This window comes from Merops nubicus, unplaced genomic scaffold, assembly GCF_000691845.1.
Source record: "Merops nubicus isolate BGI_N331 unplaced genomic scaffold, ASM69184v1 scaffold29630, whole genome shotgun sequence".
Taxonomy (NCBI): Eukaryota; Metazoa; Chordata; class Aves; order Coraciiformes; family Meropidae; genus Merops; species Merops nubicus.
In genome coordinates this window covers 1-23072 of record NW_008583978.1, presented here as the reverse complement: position 1 = coordinate 23072, position 23072 = coordinate 1, and the positions used below count along the sequence as shown (strand labels likewise).

The 23072-nt window shown below is 43.4% G+C and overlaps 1 protein-coding gene across 1 annotated transcript in view; it reads left to right on the top strand.

Moving 5' to 3' along the window:
• Positions 1 to 17366, top strand: part of ASAH2 (N-acylsphingosine amidohydrolase (non-lysosomal ceramidase) 2) — a gene marked incomplete at its 3' end in the record, with an annotated part of 20460 nt that extends 3094 nt beyond the window's left edge. The window contains exons 5-20 of the mRNA XM_008942820.1: positions 85 to 212; positions 815 to 892; positions 1369 to 1489; positions 2926 to 3051; positions 3615 to 3701; positions 5159 to 5263; positions 5360 to 5441; positions 5929 to 6044; positions 8259 to 8353; positions 9007 to 9046; positions 10004 to 10099; positions 10958 to 11053; positions 11691 to 11840; positions 12637 to 12696; positions 13396 to 13484; positions 17181 to 17366. Of these exons, the coding sequence (XP_008941068.1) occupies positions 85 to 212; positions 815 to 892; positions 1369 to 1489; positions 2926 to 3051; positions 3615 to 3701; positions 5159 to 5263; positions 5360 to 5441; positions 5929 to 6044; positions 8259 to 8353; positions 9007 to 9046; positions 10004 to 10099; positions 10958 to 11053; positions 11691 to 11840; positions 12637 to 12696; positions 13396 to 13484; positions 17181 to 17366 (1655 nt within the window). The remainder of the gene's footprint in view (positions 1 to 84; positions 213 to 814; positions 893 to 1368; positions 1490 to 2925; positions 3052 to 3614; positions 3702 to 5158; positions 5264 to 5359; positions 5442 to 5928; positions 6045 to 8258; positions 8354 to 9006; positions 9047 to 10003; positions 10100 to 10957; positions 11054 to 11690; positions 11841 to 12636; positions 12697 to 13395; positions 13485 to 17180) is intronic.
• Positions 17367 to 23072: the final 5706 nt, after the last annotated feature.

Here is a 23072-nt window from a genome sequence, read left to right as displayed (position 1 = left end):
GGGAAAGAGAGTTTTTTTTCCAGATAATGTCACGTATGGCTTACATGCATGGAGTAATATTCCCTGTCTTCCTACTGTTTTCAGAGCATTGACATAGCACATCAGAACATGAAGAAAGGAAAGCTGTTTATAAATAGAGGCATTGTAGAAAACAGCCAGATCAACCGAAGCCCTTTCTCCTATCTTGAGAATCCAGCCTCTGAACGAAGCAGGTAACAGCTCCTCAAGCAGGAGAGAAAAAGAGCCCTGAAGAGGACCCCTTGGTTGGGACCACGACCCAGCTATCTTGCAGCTGGTGTTTTTGGTCTTTCATGGGATGGTTGAATATCTAGAGCCCAGACCATGGCAGAATGACACTATTGCCATCCTGGGTGTTTGGGGGTGTGCATCCACAAAAATCAGTTGCAAGAGTGGGCTTGGAAGATTGTGGTTGCAGGAGGCAACCACAACATGGGTCAAGAGTGTGATATTCTGCTTTGCTAAAAAGAAAAAAAAAAATGTCTTTAGTGGATATTAGCATTTGAATGTAGTCAAATTGAGGCATTAAAGGGCTATCCTTGATGCATGAACTTGTATTTGGACAGAGCTCCTCTCCGTCGCCTGGAGAAGAAGCACCTGAGGTCAGCAATAACCATAACACACCTGCACAGCTTTTTTCAGATGCTGCTCTAAGTTGTCCCTGTGCTCTGGTAATATCTGTAATAACCTCTTCATTTCCTTGCTCAACCCAGTGGAGATTTTATGTGTCTGAGTAACGCAGAGTGTGACCATGCCTCTGGTGCTAATGGGATTTCCCCCCTTCATTTTCATCCAGGTATTCATCCAACACTGATAAAGAAATGGTGATGCTGAAGATGGTAGGTGAGGATGGACAGGAGCTAGGCTTTATCAGGTACTGACCACCAAAGTAACATGTTTTTCTCCAAATACTCATAAACCACAGTTCAGCAGCAGTTCTGTCTTTTTGCACAAAGCTCCCCTTCCCAAGACTGACCCTCACCCATAGAGCGTTGCTTCCAGCTAGTCACCAGAGGGTCTCTGAGCACAGAGAGAGTCTATGAGCACATAAACCAGGTCAGTTAGTTCAGATCTGAAGTAGCTCTTCATGGCCCTGATAATTACTGTGGCAAATTCTTGTGGCCTCAAGACCTGGACCACCATAGCCAGGAGTTACCCTGGTCAGGAAGGGAGAGGATGGGAACAACTCTGCCCTTGTTAATCCATCCATAGGTACCAACAGTCTGTGATTGTATTCTCCCAGAGAAAATTCCCATAAGCCAACTGCTAATATATAGGTTGAACAAGTCTATTGTCAATATATAGACTGAATAAAGCATTTCCTATGTCTGTCTTCTGCCTCCTCTTCAGCTGGTTTGCTGTGCACCCGGTCAGCATGAACAACACCAACCATCTTGTGAACAGTGACAACGTGGGCTATGCCTCTTACTTGTTTGAACGGGAGAAGAACAAGGGGATGCTTCCTGGAGAGGTGAGAGCATTTTTGGATCACTGAAAATAATGGGGGGAAAAATGCTGCAACAGAGAGGGGATGGTTGGTGCTTTCTGTGGGCCAAGTGGGTTCTTTCAAACAGCGAGGCAGGACAGCAAGGTAAACAGAAAAAAGGGGGATAAAGATGAACACTGATTTATTCTCTTTCTTCCACTTGAGAAGAGAAATTGCAAGGTGTACTCTTGACTTTCCAAACTAGTAATCTGTGGTGTTTATTTAGACTTTAGGAATAGACCAGATTTATTTTGATTTGACTATTAGAAATATTAGAAAGACATGGGGGATGCTTGATCCAAAGGGATCAATATGCTGGATCTGTGGTGTGGCATCTAGTCTGTGATCACCCCCACTTCTTTATTATGGCTTCCAGCCAGTTCTGCCTTCTGAGCTTCATTTATCCAGATGATTTACCATCCTCAAAGTGCAAATGCAGCTCCTTTAAAAAGTGTTATATCCCCTGAAATGTACATACCCATCTCACAGACGCCTTGAGTCATGAATTGATGAAGAGGGTGTCCTGGGTGTGTCTCTAACACATACCTTGAAACAGTTGCCTAATTTCTATTTTAATACTCTGTGCAAAAGAACAGTTCATACCAAAGATGGAAACTAAAACAAGTCTACCTAATTCCTGCTTGCAAACGTTTCTTTTCGTCGTGAATTATCTAAAATCTTTTGACAAAACTCAACTCTAGTGAATAGCTATGGGTGCAAGGCAGTGCTAGTTGACATGCAGGCGAAGCTAAGAAGTGTTTGCAGGTCTCAATATTTAGCAGTATGGTCTGCTGGGCATATTGTGTCTAGCAGTCTTAAAAGAAAATGGCTTAAGAGCTGATAATATATCAAAATATCTAGTGCTGATGTATCCCATCTCTAAACGAGGGGGGGAAAAAAATGAGAGTATCTGTGAGAGCTGAATTCAGCTGCCATCCAGTGTGTAACCAGCCTTGCTTCTAACAAGTACTGCCTGATGTTAGCTCCTGCAGTCTGATACAGTAGCTCTCACCCTGTAAATCAGTCTTGGTGAAAGCCCAGCAGAAAACAAATCCTATGCAAGGTGCTACAATGATTCATTAACATCTAATCAGCAACATGAGAAAATGGGGACTTGAGGGGAAGAACTGTTTCTGAGATGGAAGAGGTAGATGACAAAGCACTGTCTGGATAACAAAGCAGTGTGAAGGTCCCCCTGAAATGGCAGTTGTGTCCTGTGTGTCCTATTCCCCCTTGCTCTTCTGTCCCTAACCCTTAGGACACTCCTAAATCCCCATTCCAGTCCTCTCAGTGGCTTCAGGAATGTTTACATGCTTATTAACCAGCTGTAGCACCAGCCTCAACTGCAGGGAAAGGTGTAGGTGATGTTTGCAATCACTGCAAGGCACTAAAATTCATCTGACCATGTCGGGTTTTGGCAGGGCTCTTTTGTTGCTGCCTTTGCATCCTCCAATTTGGGAGATGTGTCACCCAACACCAAAGGCCCGTTCTGCATCAACACAGGGGATTCATGCAATAACCCACAGAGCACCTGTCCCGTGGGGGGGGTAAGTATGTCCTGCCTTGATCTGCACTAACTTCTGATAAGGAGAAAATCTGGGGTGGAGCAGCTAATGCAGAGCTGCATAATGGACTGTTGTGCATGAAGAGGAGGTTCCCAGGCTGCCCAGGGCAGTGATGGAGTCCCCATTCCTGGAGGTATTTAAAAGCCATGTAAATGTGGTACTGGTGGACATGGTTTAGTGGTGACCCGGTTGTGCTGGGGTAATGCTTGGACCAGACGATCTTAAAGGTCTTTTCCAACTGAAAGAATTCTATGACATTAAAACAAACAAAAATCACTTAATTTTCATGTTCATTCTGAATACCTCTTTCAGGAACTTACTGTGTCTTGTCCTGACACATTCTGTTTTCTGGTCATTTAGCCCAGACTTAAATTTATCTTGCTGCATAGGTGAGCACAGTAACCTGGTGCCCAAATTTGAGCTGGCTAGCACGAGGCTTTTAGTTCCCACAGTAGGACAATCACTTGTGAACTCATCCATTTTGCAATTCTCCACATGTTCTCCATATTAATTGATCACTAGCACTTAAATGAATTTCTTAACAGGCAAGGATGTGCATAGCCATGGGTCCTGGTAATGACATGTTTGACAGCACAAGAATTATTGGGCAAAATATCTACTTGAAAGCAAGGGTAAGTGAGACTTTGCTTTATGAGCGGGCATGAATGCTGGCTTGCAGGCTCATTGAAGCAACTCTCTTGCATGTGTTTTTGTGAATGTTTGTAGATTTAAATTACTCTGAAATCCATATTTATATGCTTAAGGAAGAGTTTCCTGGTTATTCAGAAAGCACACAGTTTTATTCAGATATGTCATTGGAGGTGTTACCATTTGAAAATGTTGGTTTGGGCTTTTAATCTCAGTATTGCTCATTGGTATATCCTGTGGATGTTGCCCCTTACAGTCTCCCCCTCCCTCCCATGCACAATTCTTAGAGGTTTCACAATTGGAAAAACTAGTGTTGAAGACTCCTAGAAGAGCTCAGAGACACCACCACAGAGCGCTTGTTGGCCATCTTCAGCATCACACTCCCAAAACAAGACAAACATGAGTTAATAGGTGCCAGCTTAAACATCCACAAAAGACATTCATCTTGCCCTGCTTGACTTTGCATTTACTCAGCTAGTGTCCTCCACCCTATGAGCTCCCTTGTGTCACCTGTGTCCTTGGACCTAAAAGTCACCTGAATTTACTGGTTTCTCTTCTGTGGCTTTGTGTAATGTGAGAGTAGTCAGAAGACACTTTTTTTTTGGCACCATTTCAGGGACAGCAATTTCTAGGAACTGAACCAGGTCCAGCAGAGAATTAAGAGCAGAAGGTTTGATGGTCATGGTTTCCTTTTAATCCCCATTTCAGATGCTTGCCCTGAAGTCACTCCAGACAGATCATGACTTGCAAGTGAAAGGTTGTCCCAGTCAGAGTGGCCTGTCACGTGTATCAAATGGCAAGAGCAATGCTTCATTGCTGTCATTTTAGCAGTGCAGACTCTTGGACTTCAAAGCCTGTCCCCTTTACTCCTTTGTGCAGTTGTAGGAAGGTTGCTAAGCCTGTAGAACTTCTGGCCACACTTTCTATGTACCAGCTCAAGGCACACGTGCCAGAAAAATGTTCACTGAAGAGCTGGACAGCTTAGCTGTAAGCTGTATAGTAAACACATGGTAAAGACCGTGGGTTTCAAAGCAATGAATGCAGCAAAGTGCATCTTTCTCATAGAAAACATGCCTTCTGATTGCTGTAAGATGTGAGAAATGCCAGAAGGTTGCATCTAGGAAAAAGAAGATGCCATCCTTGTGGAACTGGTGAACGCTTCAGGTGTAAAAAAAGAAAGGCAAGCATGAAACTGCTGAGCAGAGTGTCCTCCCTGTGTAACTTGAAACAGGGAGAGTTTGCAGGACTTGGGGCATGCAGGGCTTGAAGACAGAGTGATGGAAACAAAGGAGCTTGGGAAATATACTCTGGCTTTAACACTTGGAAGAGGCCACTGGAAGGTGTCAACAGAATGAAGAAATATTTCATAAAGCTGAATCTAGTAACAGATAGGTTCTTGAGTTCTTCTTCCTTAAGACTTTCCACCTTGTGTGTCCCTTAGGAGCTGTATGAAAAAGCTTCTCAGGTGGTCACAGGCCCCCTCAGCTCAGCTCACCAGTGGGTGAATATGAGTGATGTCTTGGTGGAGCTCAATGCCACACACACGGTAAGATTGGGAGCTCCAGGGATGGAGGAGGACTTGGCATGCTGAGATCTGGTTTTAAAATCTCTCTTTTTCATTGGTTTTCCTCTTCTGATTAAGGTTAAAACATGTAAACCTGCCTTAGGACACAGCTTTGCCGCAGGAACTATTGATGGAGCAGGGGCTTTCAACTTCACACAAGGTAATTTAAGGAGCAGATGTCAGTATGGCTTCGAACAAATGGGGAAAACACAGAGCTTTGCCCAAATAGTTTCAAAATCCCAGAGTCATTAAAAAATCTCAATGGCTGGTTGAACAACGGTCTCCAAAGGGATGTTGTTTGGGAATGTGTGATCTTACAGCTCCCTCACAAAGTTTGTCTGTGTTCATGAGGAAGCTTCCGGAGAAGAATGTGACCGCGCTCTGAAGGAAGGAGAGCACCCGATGGGGAGTGGGGAGGAAAAAGAGCTAGCTTTGGGGCAATCTTTCTCATTTGTTCTCATTACTGCCAAGATGGACCTCAGCTGGGCTAAAGCTTGGCTTTTCAACTCACCTTAGAAAAGGGAGATAGTTGGAAACCACTGAGAGATATTTCACATAAGAAGGGAGGGGGTAATAAATAATTTTTTTATTTGATAACTGCTGGGGCAGCCAAAGGAACAGCATTTAAATGATGTTTCCCCCTCAAGGGTCAGTAGAAGAGGACCCATTTTGGGATGAAATCCGGGACCAGCTGCTGGGAAAGCCATCCAATGAAACAAAAGCCTGTCACAAACCCAAGCCAATCCTCTTTAGCACTGGAGAGGTAAGGATATGCTGGTGTGTGCCCTGGGAAGCGCAGAGGCTTCTGAGCTGGACGAGGTTTTGGTAGGGTGCTACAGACAATGTCTGTGCCAGTCCGTATGGTGAAGAACAAGCAGGGAGAGAGAAAGCACTATAAGCTCTGAAGGCATGAAAATAGGCTGCAAAAATAAGTGGTGTCTTTAGTTTGCTTCTGAATGAGAAAGGTGGAAGTTTTCCTCTTGCAGAGCACCTTTGCTATATATCCATAAGAGTGACAAGACCCACTGTCCTCATTAGGGTAAAAAAATCCAACTGAAGATCTACCCTGGCAGAATTACCTCTGCCTGTGAAACAGCTCGGAGCAGGACACACAGAGAAAATCATGGGGTCAGGGCAAGCTGACGGTGAGTAGAGCTCAGCATTGCCTCCTGGCAGCCTCTGGTTTCAGGACAGCCTCTGGTGGTGCTCAGATCTTAATAGCTCTGGCTGGATTTTAATTCCATCCTACTATTAGTTTCCTACCTTAAGCTGTGAAAGGACCTTTCTTTTTGTCATGTGGCAGACTGGTCCATGCAAAATTAAGTGACTCCTCATGGCGCCTGTTGTTAACTCTGGGAACTGTATCACCTTACCCACCTTCCCAGTGTTGTCTCCAGAGGTTCCTACTGGACTTTGACTTCCTCTGGAAACATCCTGTTGTATTCTCTGTTTCCTGCCATGTTTGTGCAAGTGTCCGATAGTTCTGTGAGCTGTAACATCGGCTGATGCCAGACTTACTCATCCACAGGTAGAATCACACCAGGCTCAGGCTGGAGGCACCCTGGGCTGGGGTGCTTCAGCATGACCCTGCTCCCAGCAGGACCAACATTGCAGCTACAGCATGTTGCTCACGAACACGTCCAGAAGAGCTGGGGCAGTCAGCAAGGATGGAGTTCCTCATTGCTTGAGTTCCCATCCCGTGGTTGACCCACTCAAAAGGGACGGACTATTTTGTAGGGGCCAGCCTCTGCAGAGCTGCTGCCCTGTCCCAGCCCATCCTCATGCTTGGGGCTGCTCTGTCCTGGGCAGGATTTAGTGTTTGTTCTTACTGAACGTTCCCAAAATCCTACTTATGACTTCAAAAGAAAATTGATACCTTATTTTCCACCTGCTGTTCCCTTGGCACTAAGGCAAATGCACTGTAGTGGAGCAGGATTGAGTTCCAAGGTCCTTTAGATCACTTAGAGGATGCCATCTGGATGAGGCGACTCATTGTTATTCCTTTCATCAGTCTCTTTAGAAAATTTCCTGTGTTGCTTTGTGTTCAATCAGCTCCTCACCTCATCTCACATAAAAAGAGGTCCCAACATAGAGCTTCCTCCCCACTCCGCCTCCTACATCCAGGACAGTACTACTGAGAGTAAATTACACTTTATTTTTATGACTTTATCGACATTTGACCATCCTTTTAGGGATGCTCTGGCAGGCCTTCTGCTTCTGAGGTGCTTCACAAGGCTTTGTCATTCATGTTTTGCCCCCAGTAAATTCCTCCTTCAAAAGTCTTTTTGGCATGCTGGAGTGGGATTTTACATTTTATTTCCTGGAGCCATGCCACCCTTGATTCCTTGTCGTTCTTAATTTCCCTTTAGCAAGCTGCTTCATTTTTAGTTAGGTAATTATTTTTAAGATGAAATGCTGCAGTAGTGTGTGTTTTGGCTGCTGCGATGATGCTGAATTCAAGTATGGTGTGGTCCCTGCTAAGAGGCAGTTTGAAGTCAAGGCTAGATCCCAGAGCATCACCCTATGGGTGACTTAGAAACTCTCTCTCTGCAGCTGATGGTGCATCTGCTCAGCTAACGAAGAGTTAACTCTCATTTCCTGTTGCCATTGGGCTCTCTGATTTCACTCATTCACTTTTGCTCTCCTGGTCAGTTGACCAACCTTATTGATTCTACCACTGTCCTTTTCCCATGCAGGTGAGGGGTTTCTAGGTGCTACCTTGACCTTATTTACATACTTTGCTTTAAGCTAACTCTCTGGTAGCACTTTTATTTTTTTTTTTCCCTTACCCATGTATTTACAAGTGCCCTGTCTGTTAGGGCCAGATGTGTACATATGGAAGTAAAACACTTTCTCATGTGCCCATCTACAAAGTAAAGTTATTTGTCTGATTTCTGACTGTAGGAAGGAAAACACTCTGGCTTTCTTTATTCGCTACTATCCTACAATATTCATATCCCCTTTATTTTCACCTCAGATGACTCGGCCTCACCCATGGCACCCTGACATCGTGGATGTTCAGATTGCTGCCATTGGATCACTGGCAATCGTTGCTGTTCCTGGAGAGTTCACGTATGTATTTCTTTGGTCTTGTTCTGTTTTGCAGCCAGTAGTGTTTAATTCAAGCTACTTGAAAATTGCCCCTAGTATATGACAGATGTGTGAGCACTACACACACATATATATATAAACATGCATATATATTTATATATAAAATGCATGCACTTTCTTTTATACTGTCTCCTCTGGTTACCTGGGGTTTCCCATTTTCCTCTCCCTTCTGTAAATCAGTCACAGGAACGAATGAGATGCAAACAAGCTTCCTAAACAATTCTAACTGTTCATTGTAAAATGCAGTTCCCATGAAGTGAAGGAACTTTTTCACTTGATTTTTTTTTTTACTCCACAAACACGATAATGATGAATTGCACTGTCTGTTTTCAGTACAATGATGAAAATCTAAATAATAATGATTTATTCCTAGCATCTTTTCTCCTACCCCACTTGGCCTCGGGGTGCTTACAGCCTTGTCCTGGCTGTGATGATGGGTGCAAAATATTTTGAGGTGTTTTTGTTGAGCTCATTGCAGAGAAGCCTTAAGGGATGCTGAGCAGCACGGCAAGTGCTATGTGAATTTCTGGTGGTGTGCTCCATGTCCCAGCAGCGACTCCTGCTTTAGCTCCCTGCATTTCTGGAGGCTGATGTTGTTCCCTTAATGCCCCTAGGACCATGTCTGGACGGAGGCTACGGGAAGCTGTTAAAAGAGTAAGTTGCTGAGGAAGAGTTTTCTTCAGAGTGCAACTTATCTGAAGCTTCACATTTCTCGATCCTTCTTGTTTTTCTCTTGTCTCCTTCAAGCTGGGGTCATCACGAGTCTCATGGTTCCCAGATGTTTCCTTCTCGCTGTTGCTTTGGACATATTTTACATGTGCTTAGTGGTGTGCAGGAGAAATGAATATCCTCCCCCAAAGAAGCAAACTGCTCAAGTTTCAATCCATTAAGCCAACACAAGCTAATTTAACTGGGATCCAGGCACAACTGATGCTAGCAAGCCTTTTGTCTCTGGAGTAGAGATGTTTAGCTTTTTTAATCCCTACCAGGATTTTGCAACATGAGAACAACTGGGAAAAAAATGGCAAATTTAATTTTTCCATTTCCCTGATTAATACATGCTATTCTCTGCTGCAGCCTGAAATACCATCTTAAGCTCAGATGCTGTCTCCACAGCTCACTGTGTCTATCTCACCTAGTTATATGACCAGTTTTTTTAGTAGTATACAGACATCAGCTTCTAAAAAAATCCCCTAAATTTATTGAATCTATTGGAGTATGAGGTTGTTCATCGTCTTTTCCTTGGGAAGTTAATATGAGACATTAATAAGGTAAATTGGACTTGTAGGGTTGCATTCCTGAACATCTTGCCCCCTTCCCACTGTATTGTATTTGTATTCTGTTCTGGTAAATTATAGATGGTTTGGGTTGGAACAGACCTTCAAGATCATCTAGTTTCAAGCCCTCTGCCGTGGACAGGGACACCTCCCACTAGACCACGTTGCTCAGAGCCCCATCCAACCCAGTCTTCAACACCTCCAGTGTCGGAGCATATACAGCCTCCCTGAGCAACCTGTTGCAGTGAATCACCACCCTCACAGGGAAAAAAGAACAACATCATAACTGTATTAAGCAGTTGTTACAAGATCAGTGTTTCATTTTCTTTCTTAGGAATTTGATTCTCATGGTACACCAGGAATGGATGTCGTAATTGCAGGTCTGTGCAATGTCTACACCCATTACATTACCACCTATGAGGAATACCAGGTAAATCTTAAAGCTATGCATTGGACAAGTTTAACTGAGTTCAGCTTTTTGTTATGTGGGATGATAAGTCATGTGAAATTACAATGTTTAGAGTACTTCTCCTTTGCCACAAAAAGCTGAAGAATCTGTGGCAGAGATCATGAGACCTCCATGTTTGTTCTGGCCTAAATGACATGGTCCAAGGACCAATGTGATTTCCTGACCTTAGCTAGAGAGTAGATATGGATGTTTTAATGTGGAAACGATCAGATGTACTGAAGGGAAATCCTGTGAGTTCAGGTCTGTTTTATAAATCTCCTGAGGACTTGGATGAATTAGAAATTGTCTTCATAAGATGGAAGAATTGCGAGAAGAAAGATTTGGAGCTGCAGGGTTGTAAGGTGGACATGAATTGCAGTGCCATGTTGCTGTAGAAAAGGTTGCAATATGGCCAGCAAGACCCAGCTTTAAGGGTCGCTTACAAGACATGGTAGATGTTGTGCTTTGAGGAAGGTGTGGACCATTGGATGGACTCCTTCAGTTTAGGTACCTTACAACTGGGAGGGAAGGTTCGAAAAAACTGAGGTTGTCCAACCCAGAAAGTTGGAGAGGAGATGACTTACATAATAAACCTTTAAGAGAGTAGAAGAGAGGTGATAATTGGAAGAGTGACAACCAGCTCACTCTGTTTGTGATGGATTAGAGAACAAAGAGTAGCCTGAATTGCAGCAGAAGTGCTTAGGCAACTTGCTGGGCTCCCTCCCTAGAAGTAAGGGAGTAAGTAAACCCCTGCAGGTATCTTGCTGATCTTGTCTCAGCACAGTAGGATGAGCTCAAAAGTCCTTCAAACCCTCCTTTTCCAAACTTGTCCTTTGCTAGGCTCAACGATATGAGGCTGCATCAACTATTTATGGGCCACACACCCTTTCTGCTTATATTCAACTGTACAGGGGACTTGCAAGGGCTATTGCTAAGGTAAGCAAAATTTTCTGTAGGCCACATGCTGCTAGAGACATTTAAATCCTGTAAAAGGTGATGGCTTTATTTGTTCCTTAGTGAAGTTGCATGATTGCTACCCTCACTTTTCTAATAAGAAACTACTTAGAGAAATTCTCATCTGATATGAAAGTAATTCCTGTAATGGGAGTCTCAAACCACTTGAGAAGTGATGGGGTTTTCTTTTTTTCTAGTCAAAGCTTAGGAAATAGGTACCTCCAACCTTTCAGTGTGGCCTGAAGTTGCTGCTTGTCTGCCAAGGGGAAAAAAAGTCTGCTAAATTTCTGCTGTACATGGCAATGTTCATTAATATTGTAACTGTGGACTGTGTGAAAGTGCAGGACCGGTGGGCGGGCACTACCTCCTGAAGCCATGGGATATTCTGGTGGGTGGATCTGGGGGAACTTCAGCAGTAGGTTAGCAGGTGTCCTGCAGGGGTTGCTCCTGCATGCAGAGCACAGATGAAGATACTTTTGTTTTTACACTCACTTTAGTTCCTCCATTCTTACATTCAAAAAAGCAATGGACTTGGATAAAGAGCCATAGCAGTGATATGATTCATCAGAGAGACACTGGTTTTCCATATGTATGTATAACGAGGACATCTCTCTCCCAGAATACAGTTCAGGATTTGCCACGTGGTCCAGAGCCCCCAGTTTTCAATATAGGGAACACGACTTTGTTGCCTCCTCTCACGGCTGATCGCGCGCCGGTGAATAAGACATTTGGGGATGTGCTACAAGGAGTGAGACAACAGTATCGAGTGGTGAGACCTTCATAGATTTGCTAAAAACCTGTTTAGGAAATTATCCTTATATCTTATCCCTCACCAGAAAAAATCTGTGTTTTCTAAAGGGTCATGGTGCTCTGAGACCAAAAAGGTCTCGTTGCTCTTAGCAAGCTTGGTTGAAAAGGCAGAAGCAGAGATTGTTTATGCCAATATCATTGTACTGAGTGTGATTAAATAAAACAGATGAATGAGAGGAGAAAATAAAAGCCCTTTATTCAACATGAGGAAGACTTCTTTTTCTGCTTCAACATAAATTAACACCTGATGATTAAATAGGCAAATATTGTACAGCGACTTCCTTACAAGCAGAAATCAGGCCACCTTTGATGCCTCTGGTATGAAATGTAAATGAAATTACAATGTCAGAAGGGGCTCAGTTTTCAAGGCTCAAAATTTAGATAAGGTGTTCAGAGCGAGGACTTTTATCTCATTGCTCTCTCCAGCAGTAGGGTAACAAGGGAGCAGGGAGGCATTCTTAAAAATCCCACATATTTCCCTCCCTCTTTTGCACAAATATCTCATGCACTGTAGTGGAGTTTACCCAGCAAGCAGGACGAGTAGGATGGCAAGGCACAGAATATCAGTTCACAGTATAAATTGTCCATTGCTATTGCCACAAATGAAATTGTATCATTTAAAACAAAACCAAAAGAGAGCAAACCCACAAAACCCCAGTGGAATCACTAAAAGCCTCAAATGTCATTTTCAAAAGATGTTCTTAATGTGCAATATACTGCTCAGTCTTTACTATAAATCTTAATTTCCCGTACAGAGTGAAGTTGCTGAAGTAACTTTTGTAGGTGCAAACCCCAGGACCTCTGCAGAGAATGCGGTAAATACGGCGCGACAGCGATGGAGCTGAGGGTGTTTGGGATTTGTGACTCTTTAGTTACTGCCTCTACCTGATGCACTTTAATCTTCAACATTCAGATTTCGAAAGGAATAGGATTGTGTACTTCCAGTGCTTTTTTTTTCTCTGCTGGATGTTCAGAAGAAGATAGTTTCTCCCTTTAGCGTGTGCTTTTGGAATCACATTACCAGAATGCTTTTGGGGCGGAATCCTTAATTTGGTCAGATATGGACCATTTGTTATCTCTTCATACTAGTGAAGTTGAAGGTACCTATGTCATACGTCAGGCTGGATGTTCTTTCTCAGTCAGTATCCAGTGCCATCCAGTCATAGCGAGCATGGTCCCTAGTCTCCATCATATCAGCCTGGTGCATTGTTTTGATAAAACAAAGAAAATTAGAAAAGTACTTAATTCATCCCGTCATTCATGTTGTATAATCACTGATAGCAAATACTTCACCTGTCCACTCTCTTTTTAATGATAGAGTTCTTTACTTCGTGGAATTTATTAGCTTAAATTTGTGCTTTATTAGTGAAATATAAGCATTTTTGCTAGTGATTACCATATTTGCCAGTAAAGCACACAGAAGTGTACTCCATTCTCCAGTTTAAAGTGACACAGAGAAGTAGGGACATGCCTGTCCCTTCAGCATCTGGCTAACCCTGCTATTTTTATTCCAGACTGAACACAACTTCCTGACAGTGGAGAGATACACCAGTGCTTCAGACAGCTGGCACGTGGTACAGAATGATGCCTCCTGGGACACCAGGTGGGTGCCCTGACCAGATTTCTCTCTTCCATAGACTTCACAAAGTAATTCAAGTTTAACCTGAAGGGCTTCATTTCAGAGCTCCCCAACTGTAGATTGGTCTTGTCACTGAAGATGATGCTTTCTGGGAATGGATCTGTCCATATTTGGGTGGTTAACTTGTCAAGACCACAACAATCAGTCTCCCTGCTAGGTCTAAGCCTCTACAATGATGCCTTGTAAGTATGGGAAAGGTAGAAGGAAAAGCAAGAATTACAGAAGGTTCGTGGCCCAATTTGTTTGTAGCCTACATCCATCCATCTGCTGTACCATGCTGATGAATACGTTACCAAATAGAAAATCTGAGAGGTCCACCATAGTAAGGTTTTCACAGGAGAAAAAAATGGCCAGATTTGCTGGAGATCATGAAGTAGAAACAGTAAACAATTTAAAAATTTGTAAGAAAGCAAGGTTAATGTTGGAGGTCTCAATCTTAAGGAAAAATACCCAGTAAGCAGCAAAGCTGGTGTCACGTTTCACAACGACACCAGAAGTCAGCACAGGAAATAGGATCAACAAAGGAATCTTTTGTCAAACCATTAGCTTTCAAGACTCCTCTGTTTGGATAAAACCAGACCTTTTCTCACCTGCCTCTGCACTCTATCTGTGAGAAACAAAATCTGTCTTGCAGTCTTCTGACCTTGCAACGTCCCAGTACAAACACATAACATCTGAGGTTAGAGAGGGTAACATTCCCAACAGCTTGGCCTCATTGGGAAAGTCTTCCTCTGGATTTATGATGAGCCTTAGATAGGATGTAATTCTCTCTGCCCAGGTGCAACCAGCTGCTCTCTAAAACTGTCCTGGTAGTCAGAACTCTGTCTGTCCCAGCATGGGAAATTATATTAGGCTCTTTACTGTGAGAGTGGTGAAACACTGGAATGGGTTGCCCAGAGAGGCGATGGAGGTCTCCTCTTTGAAGACATTCAAGGTCAGGCTTGATGGGGCTCTGAACAACCTGATCTAGTTGGGAATGTCCCTGCTTTACGGCAGGGGGATTGGCCTAGATGACCTTTAGAGGTCCCTTCAACTCAAAGCATTCTGTTATTCTGTGATGCTATATTCCTACCTGCTCTTGGAGCTCTGCATTTCTGAGTGCTTGCCCTCTGTTTAACACTCACACTGTTATGTTGTCACTCTTGATGTCCTCACCTTTTCCAGTCAAGTTCCCTACTTGAGTAAGTATCACCCATATATGTAGCCCTGCCTCCTTCTCTCCTGTTCCAAAAACCCAAGATCCTGGCTAGGAACACCAAAAATGTTTAATAACACATCACTTGAGAAGATGAAAAACATAGGAAAGTGCAAAACTTGAAGAATGTGCAGCCATGATGCTGAAAAGGTGAGAATCTAGACACTGTTCTTCTTTGTGAGAAAGGTCAGACTTTGCATCTCTGAACAATGCTTAAATACTTCTGCTGATAAGGAAGAGGAGCTGTTTGGTCTTTTCCTGCCTAAAGAGGCTGGCCAGATGCAAACTAATACAGACAGTAATGTCTCCTCCCTTCCTGGTGCCCCAGGAAAGTACCAACTATCACAAGAAAGGGGAAATGGTTCTTTTAAGGTGAAAACCAGTCACTGTTTATGATGTCTGTGTTTCAACCTTGAGATGCCAGTAATTAAGGCAATGTGCACAGGGAGCATCAAACATTTTTACTGGATATTAATGAAACCAGACTGTGGGGTTTTTTAGTACAGGAAAACCTAACATTGGATACCAGTGAGCACGCTGACATTGCAATAGGAGAGTAACACAAGGGAATGCAACATTTGCTAGCTTAGTGTTGCAAAGTGTTAATCAGCTTGTAGCTACGTTTGTAAAATGCATATTTTCAGGGATCAAAAGATATGGAGGTTTACTTAAAGGAGGTGCAGCTTTCGGGGAAGGAGATAGCTGTTATCTGCCCTTTGTTCTGTGCCCACCACTGCAGCAGGGACAAACTCAGTGTAGACTTGCCCTTTTGCTGGATGATGTCTTGGTGTTTGCAGCAGGGAAGTGTTTGGTCCCACCCTGCATCTGCCATGGGGGCAGAAATTGCTTTTGTGGGACTGTTTAAGAGGAAGGAGTGAGATACAGGCAGGAATTTGCCCAGCCCTGCCTTTAGCAAACAGCCAACAGAGATAAGATGTATTTAAATCCTCATTAGTTCATCTGTGAGAAGCCCCTTCCCAGGTAGGATCTGATCTATGCTCCAGTTCCTGAGTCCCAAAGTGGTGGTTCTGGTTCACTGAGCCTGGAGGGCAGGATGGGGAGAAGGCTGGGCAACGGTGAGATCTATCATAGCAGCACTTTTAGGTCAGTGTTAGAGCCAGGCTCAGGCTGCAGGTCTCTGTTCCAACCCAACTCCCAACAAGGCCAACACTGCACCTATAGCAGGCAGCCTGGGGCCATGTCCAGGCGAGTTGTGGTAGTCCCCAAGGATGGCGATCTCCCACCATTTCAGGCCTTGTGCTATCACCTGGTTGTCATCTCTCAGGACCACATTGTCCTGATGATGTCCTTTGTCACTAGACAAACAAATCTTAGAATCATAGAATTATTTGGGTTGGAAAGTGCTCATCTAGTCCAACTGCCCCTGCGGGGAGCAGGGACATCTCCCAGTAGAGCATGTTGCTCAGAGCCCTGTCCAACCTGACCTGGAATGTTTCTAGGGATGGGGCATCTACCATCTCTCTGGGCAACCTGAGCCAGTGTTTCAGTACTCTCACCATAAAAAATTTCTTCCATCTATCTAGTCTAAATCTCCCCTCTTTTAGTTTAAAATAATTTAAAAGCCGTTGTCCTCTCACAACAGGACAAATCCATCACCAAAACTTTGGACAAAAGCAACCATGCAGACACGTGGACCCTGTGGCAGACTGTGGTCTCTCTTTACCAAACTGAATTTCCCCAAATTTCCCATCATTCACTGTTTTTCACCCAGTTATGTCTGTAAATATTTAATCTAATCTTCTCAGTAGGACTGGTATGGGAAAACTTTTTATTACCATTACTGATGAATCAACATATTTTGTTCATATGCTTCCTTGAGTTAAAGCCCTGAAACAGGGGTGCTGCCTCAGCAGGACTTGATAACTCTCATGCCTGGCTCAGATACAGTTAGGGGGATATCCAGCCCTGCCCCTCATTGGCAGTATCAAAAGAAGAGCAGGTTAATCATCTCACCAAGAAGTGCTGCATCTTCTGCAGAAGAAAATGGGAGCCTCATGTGGAAATGAGTGCCAGAAGCCCTGAGCTCAGCTATGATTGATTTTGCTTGTGACCTTCAATAAATACTCATCCATCTAGTTGAGAATTCCCCTCACGCAGGGAAGACTAAGCTGACAAATACTGCTCACAGAGGTGATATCATATGGGGGTTATGATATGGAGTGGAGAATGTAAGAACGTGTTGGTAAAAATATTCTTCACCTGCAAAAAGAACCACTGGCTTGTTTTCCCATGTTTCCAAATATTTTTCAGCCCTGCTGAGTTTTGGGTTGGTTTGTTGGTTGCTGCTCTGATAACCTATATATATGAGGAAAGGTTAAAAGAAGCTCTTCAAATGTACTTAACTGGAGTGCATTCATCTCGTTCCACTTAGTGAGCTCTTGGGATATTAAGACAAAAGAAAAGTGGATTTTCTTGCTGACTGCAATTTTTGGTTTGTCTGCTAGGTTTTACTGGACCAAAGGACTATTTGGTCGGAGCAATGTGACTGTTGAATGGCACATCCCTCGTGGCACAGAGCCGGGTACCTACAGGATACGGTACTTCGGGCACTACAAGAAGAGAGTGTCTCTCAGTCGTACTGTCTCTGTTCCGTTTGAAGGCACGTCGTCAGCGTTTGAAGTCACAGCTCTGTAGGTGACCTTGTTCACTGAAGGATTTGTTTCCTTTGAACAACAGACTTGATATCTGCAATGTTCACAGTGCATGTCTGGGAGGCTGTTTGTGGCATACATGGCTCTACACATCACCGCTGTCCCTTGAGTACCCCTAGTCATCCTTTGCTGTGCAAAGCTCAACTTACTGCAAAATTTGGATTTTCAATTCAGTCTCACTAGTCCAATGTACTCTACTTCAAACGGTTCTCGTCTTGGCCAGATCTCACTGCAGTTAATTCTTAATGTAATAAAAGATGTAACTCTTTTTCTTTAGTTATTAAACAAGTGCTTATTGATTGTGAATTTGCTCTCTTGGAGAGAATTGCTGCGTATTGGGAGCTAATCCAGACCATAAAATGGTCTATAAAATCGAACCCAGTCCATAAGACTGAAAAGAGCTACTGAATTCCCAAGGCATCAGTAGAGAAGACTCCTCAGTCGTGCTTGAAGTGCAAAGCTGACCTCTTAGGACGGTAAAGGGATAAATAGGGTAGACACTAATCAGAAAGGTTTGAATTTTTTTTAATTTACTCATTCTGGTTTAGGGCGTTTGGAGGGTTCATTCTCTGAACTTAAAAGCCACCATAGACTGTGGGTGCTGGTGAGGCAACAGTGTCATATGAAGTGAATTGCACATAGTTCTCCATAAATCAGTGGTCTTGGTTTCAGAGGTGCCTGAGAGTGGCTGTACAGGGTCCTACCTCAGAGGTCTCAAGTAAGGAAAGAAAGGTCAGTCACTCTCAAAATAAAATATTGGAGCAGAGAGCAGGTTTTGTTCCTGCTAGACTGTGCTATTCTTTTTCACAAATATCAGTTTTGAACTGACTAATGTACTCGGTGAGATCAGTGCTGCCCACCACTTGTGGGTTTGTGTCATTTCAAGGGGATGTTGGGCAAGTTTTTGGAAGAGAAGCCCTCTGAAAGCTCTCAAAAAATTACAAGTGGCCAAAGAACCTACAGATGAGCTGGAGGCCACCAAGTCCCTGGAAGGATGACACATATTCTGATTTTATGACTTGAAGACATAATGCGTGTGTGGTACAGTCCAGAGGAAGGATGTTGTGCAAGAAAGACTTTGGGGCTGACTTTGTCCACTCTTCTTGTCCCTGTGTTAAGCTCCTGGCTAACCCTGTGAACACAGCAAAGGGCAGCAGATGACTTTTTACCCTATAAATATCACTTTCAGACACCTCAGTAAAATCAAAAATAAGGATGCTTACATGTGCCAGAGGTTGTTTCAACAGGAGGGTGTCATAAGAGGGCACTGGAGTTACACCAGGGGCCATATGCAAGATGAGGATTTGGGGAGGGACCTGTTGGTGAGGGAGAACCTGCAGCTGTTAGCCAAAGGAGACTGATGTCTAACCAGAGCAGGGTTGGATTTCATCATAACATGTTTGTATTTCAAGTACTGCAGACAGAAATCATTAAGAATTGAACTTATGTAGTAAAGCTGTGGGTGAAGCAGCTCTGAACAGACCTCATACTGCTTCATTTTAGCATCAGGAAAGACACAAGGTGAGCAGCCTCTGGCTGGATGAAGGGCTTCCTAGGGCCGATGGCCAAAGCCTGAATCACCTACAGCTAGGTCACCAGAAGGGCTCATGGTGCCCTTCTGACCCATGTGAAAGATCAAAGGAGGTTTTCATCAAAACATAAAATGATGATACATTGAAGGGGAAGAAGGACAGTCCCAAAACCTGTTGGCTGAATGGGTTTTAAAATGGAAAGATCCCCAGGAAAGAAGTGGATCGTCTCCTGGGGGTTTCAGGAATTGGCTGGACAAAGCCATAACCACCTTGACCCAGTGCTGGTGGCAGGTCCCTCCTGAGGTGCCTGCCACCAGTGCTGCCATTGGGTGCCATAGGCAGGGATTGCTCTACAGTGTCCAAGTTTCTTCCAGCCTCGGTAAATGGCAGATCCGGAAACCACGGGGAGAAGAAAATAGGCCTTTCAGATCTGGATTTAGGATTCTTGTGTTGTCTTACAGCTAAACAACTGTAAATGTTTAATAAGCTCCAACAACCCGTAGCAATTTTGTATGCAATCTCTTTAATTCCTCAGAGAACCGTCAGTCAGATAATTTTGCCTCTCTTTAAAATCAGTAGGAGAGGATGAATTATTCATTTTAAACCAGCGGAAATCAGTCTCAGAGATCCCCATCCAGGGGAGCTCAAAGCAATCACAGTACTGAGCCAGGAAGGGGAGAGCTTTGGAAGGACAACACTGGGAATCAAATCCCTGAAGATGTTCTTCATGTGCGTTCCTAATAACTAATCCGGCTGTCCCCTCTGCCCTGCTCTTATCAGCAGAATTGCTGCTGGTGGCAGTGGTGGCACCTGTGAGACGCAAACAGCAGCACGGGATGCTGCTCCACCATCCCACCACGTCATGGGACAGGCTTGGCCAGTGCAACAGTGCTCAAGTTGTAAAATAATCCAGAAAATATCTTTCAAAGTTATTTCCCCAGTTTGCTCATGTCTTCATGTGGGACTGTGCATGGCGGAGCTCATCACAAATGTTTTATTGGATTTTTTTTCAGGTAATTTTATTTTTATTATTGCATTACATTAACTGTGGATTTTTTTTTTTAGTATTGTTCGTGCTGAACATGTTTATGCAACCAAAATTGAATTGTATGGTTAAGATGCTCATGGGTGAGTTTTAACCTCTAAAATGTGAACATCTGACCCCAAAAGAGAGTTTTTAGGAAGCTGGTGTTTCTCATGGAAGGTGCTGGAAGACAGAATTAGGGTAGCTGGAGAGTCCCACCAGTGCCCCAGAGCAGGTCCACTTGTGAAATACCTCATAGCAGGCTTATTAATCTATTTGTCACTGGTGGGCACAGGCTTATGGAAGTTTTGAGGGAGCTTTTTATTTACTTTTCATAATTTCTTGTGTCTAGAAAATTCAGCAGCTCCAAACACCTCAGTGTGAGAAAGGCTGTTGAGAGAAGTCCTCTGTTTTATTCAGTCTTTAATAGCATTGTGACTATCATCTGCTGTGGGCATACAGTGACAAAGAGCCCTTCCTTCCTACCTGCCCATCAGAAAAGAAAGACATCTGTTGGCCTCACTTTCTCTCAGCATCACTAGCTGCTTCCTTCTCCTTCATCATGCAAATTGTCTCATCTTAATAGAATTATCTGGCTGACAGAAGGCCAAAGGGGAATTAAAATTTCCAGCATGCAGTTAAAGGTATTTGCAATGGAAACAAACTTTTTCTTTTATGCATAAATCTGAAGTGGAGAAAATAGCTTCTTCATATGCCCCACAAACATGACATTAGTCAGGTGTTGGGGAGTGACCATTGATCTTTTGTATATAGTCTGCACTTTACAACAGACTTTATCTAATAGGTTTGTTTGCTTTCACGCTCAGTAACATTATTACTAATCATGTTTGTATCAGCTATGCTCTGTCCTTGCATGTGTTTTTCTTGTTTTCTAAAAAAACACTCTTTGACTCGAGCAAAATTAAGATTTGTCAGTATAGAGTTTGACCATCACCAAGCCCAACAGAAATGGAGCATTTGGGATCATTAGAATTTCCAGAGGAAGAAATTTTAAAACATCAGCAAAATTATGAAAAGAATTACAATTTATTTTAGTTGGTTCGAGTATTTTATGATTCTGTTTCTCTACGACCACAAGAAATTAATCACAATTAAAAGTTTATTCCATTGCAAAAAAAATTGCCTTGTTTTGGGGTGCTGTGATTTGATCCAGCAGCCACTAGGTGCCAGTGCCGTTTTACACGAGCACCAGCTCACCGCTGAACAGAGACTAAGCCTAGAAAAAAATTTACAGGAATGTGGGCAGCTTGCCAGCTGTTAAATATAACATTACTCATCACAGTTGCTCTTCCCTCTCTCGGGCTGCTCTCCTTCAATCTATAGCCATTTGTGCCTTGCGTACGTGCTCGGCAGATGAGCAAAACTCCACCTTTTTTTTTTTTTTTTAATTGTGGGACATAAACTGGTATGAATTTGAGAAACTTGTGTGTCCACTGGCTGATCGGCCTTGCAGAGCCCCTTTGAAAATCCTGACTGTGCCACAGCTTTCCTTCCATACAACATCTTACTTCTCCTGAACTTACTGACAGTATTTGCAGCTACAGTTCTAGGCCCCTCACTCCAAGAAGGACCTTAAGGGGCTGGAGTGTGTCCAGAGAAGGGCAAGTAAGCTGAGGAAAGGTCTAGATCACAAGTCTGGTGAGGAGCAGCTGAGGGACCCGGGCTGTTCAATCTGAAGAGGACTGCCACCTAACAAAGGGTAGCTCAGAATTGCAATTTTGGCAGAGACCAGTGTTTGGGGGGGAAGGGACAGACAAAATAACTTTAAGCCTTTGAAAGAAGGGAGCATCACCTGAGATCATCATGAGCAATGAGACCGGGCTGACCCTCAAGCAGGTAGTGAATAGCAGCAATTTATGGTCCCTGACTGGAATGTTACCCTTCAAAGGGTTTGTTGTTTGGTTTTGTTTGTTGATTTGTTTGTTTGTTTTTAAAAAAGGGAAATCCAGGTAGATATGTGATGAGGAGATGAGGTGGTCTATCAGCAATTTTGACAGTGTAGTGGGAAAAGGGAGATGTGCAAGTTCAAAGCTAAAGCAACTTCCCTTGAAAGTCACTGGAGACCTTGTCCCATGGACTTCTAGAGGAGGTTTCAATGGGACATGGGAGATAGTTTCTGAGTGGGACATGTCAAGGACTATCTAGCTCCAAATGCAGAGTTGTTCTCAATAAAATAAGAACAATTTTTAAAAACCCTGACATGTTTTATTCTTATTTTGAACTTTGGATGTGAGGCCCTGTGCTGTGGAGATCTCCAGGAAAGGCCTCGCCGGAAAAAAGGAGAAGGAAAATGCAGGTTTTGTACCTCCTACCCTGTAAGCAGCCAAATGTGTGGCCATCTGTTGATTTTTTTTTTGTCATTGATCTTATCACTTATGGCTCAAACATGTCTTAGACCTGTTCATGGATGATGGATATGTTTTTTGGCTTTGTCTTACTATCCACTGGGAACCCACATCTTTACAAATGGGAAATAATGTGTTTTTAGCTGGGTTGCGGGTTTGCTATTTCCTGAAAAATCATTCTTGCTCTCCAAAATTGATCAGCCAGCTGCTGCTGAGGAAAGAGGGAATCTCAGTTCTCTGAGAGGGGAAATGTTAAAGCACAAAAGCAAATTCTGCCATTGCCCTGATTTCAAAGAAAATGAAAGCAGGACATCAGGAAAAGCTAATGAGGTAAAATAATAGAGCTGGCAGAGCTGCTGCTCTTGCTAAAGCCGAGAATACAGCTGACCTCTTTGTAAGTCTGTAAGAACAATGTCAAGCTATTTTGGCAACATCTCTTTTGACTTGGTAGGGAGGCCTCTGTATGTGTGCTGTGTGTTATCAGTAGCAAGGTACCAGATCTTTACCCCATTTCTTGGGCTCAGGATCTCTCTGGAAAGGTGCAAAACCAGAATCCCTTGTACTGGGTGTGAAAGCAGGAATTGCTATTACTCAGGCATTTAACCATGAAGATCTTTCAAGTAGCAGGTGCTCATCTTTTTAAAATGACCAGGGCTGTGGCTGATTCACCTACAGGTGATGTGGAAACAGGCTCTTCCTAAAGTGGGACCAATCCTTCATAACCTTGAGTCATGTATTGCCCTGCCTACCCCCTCAATTTTTT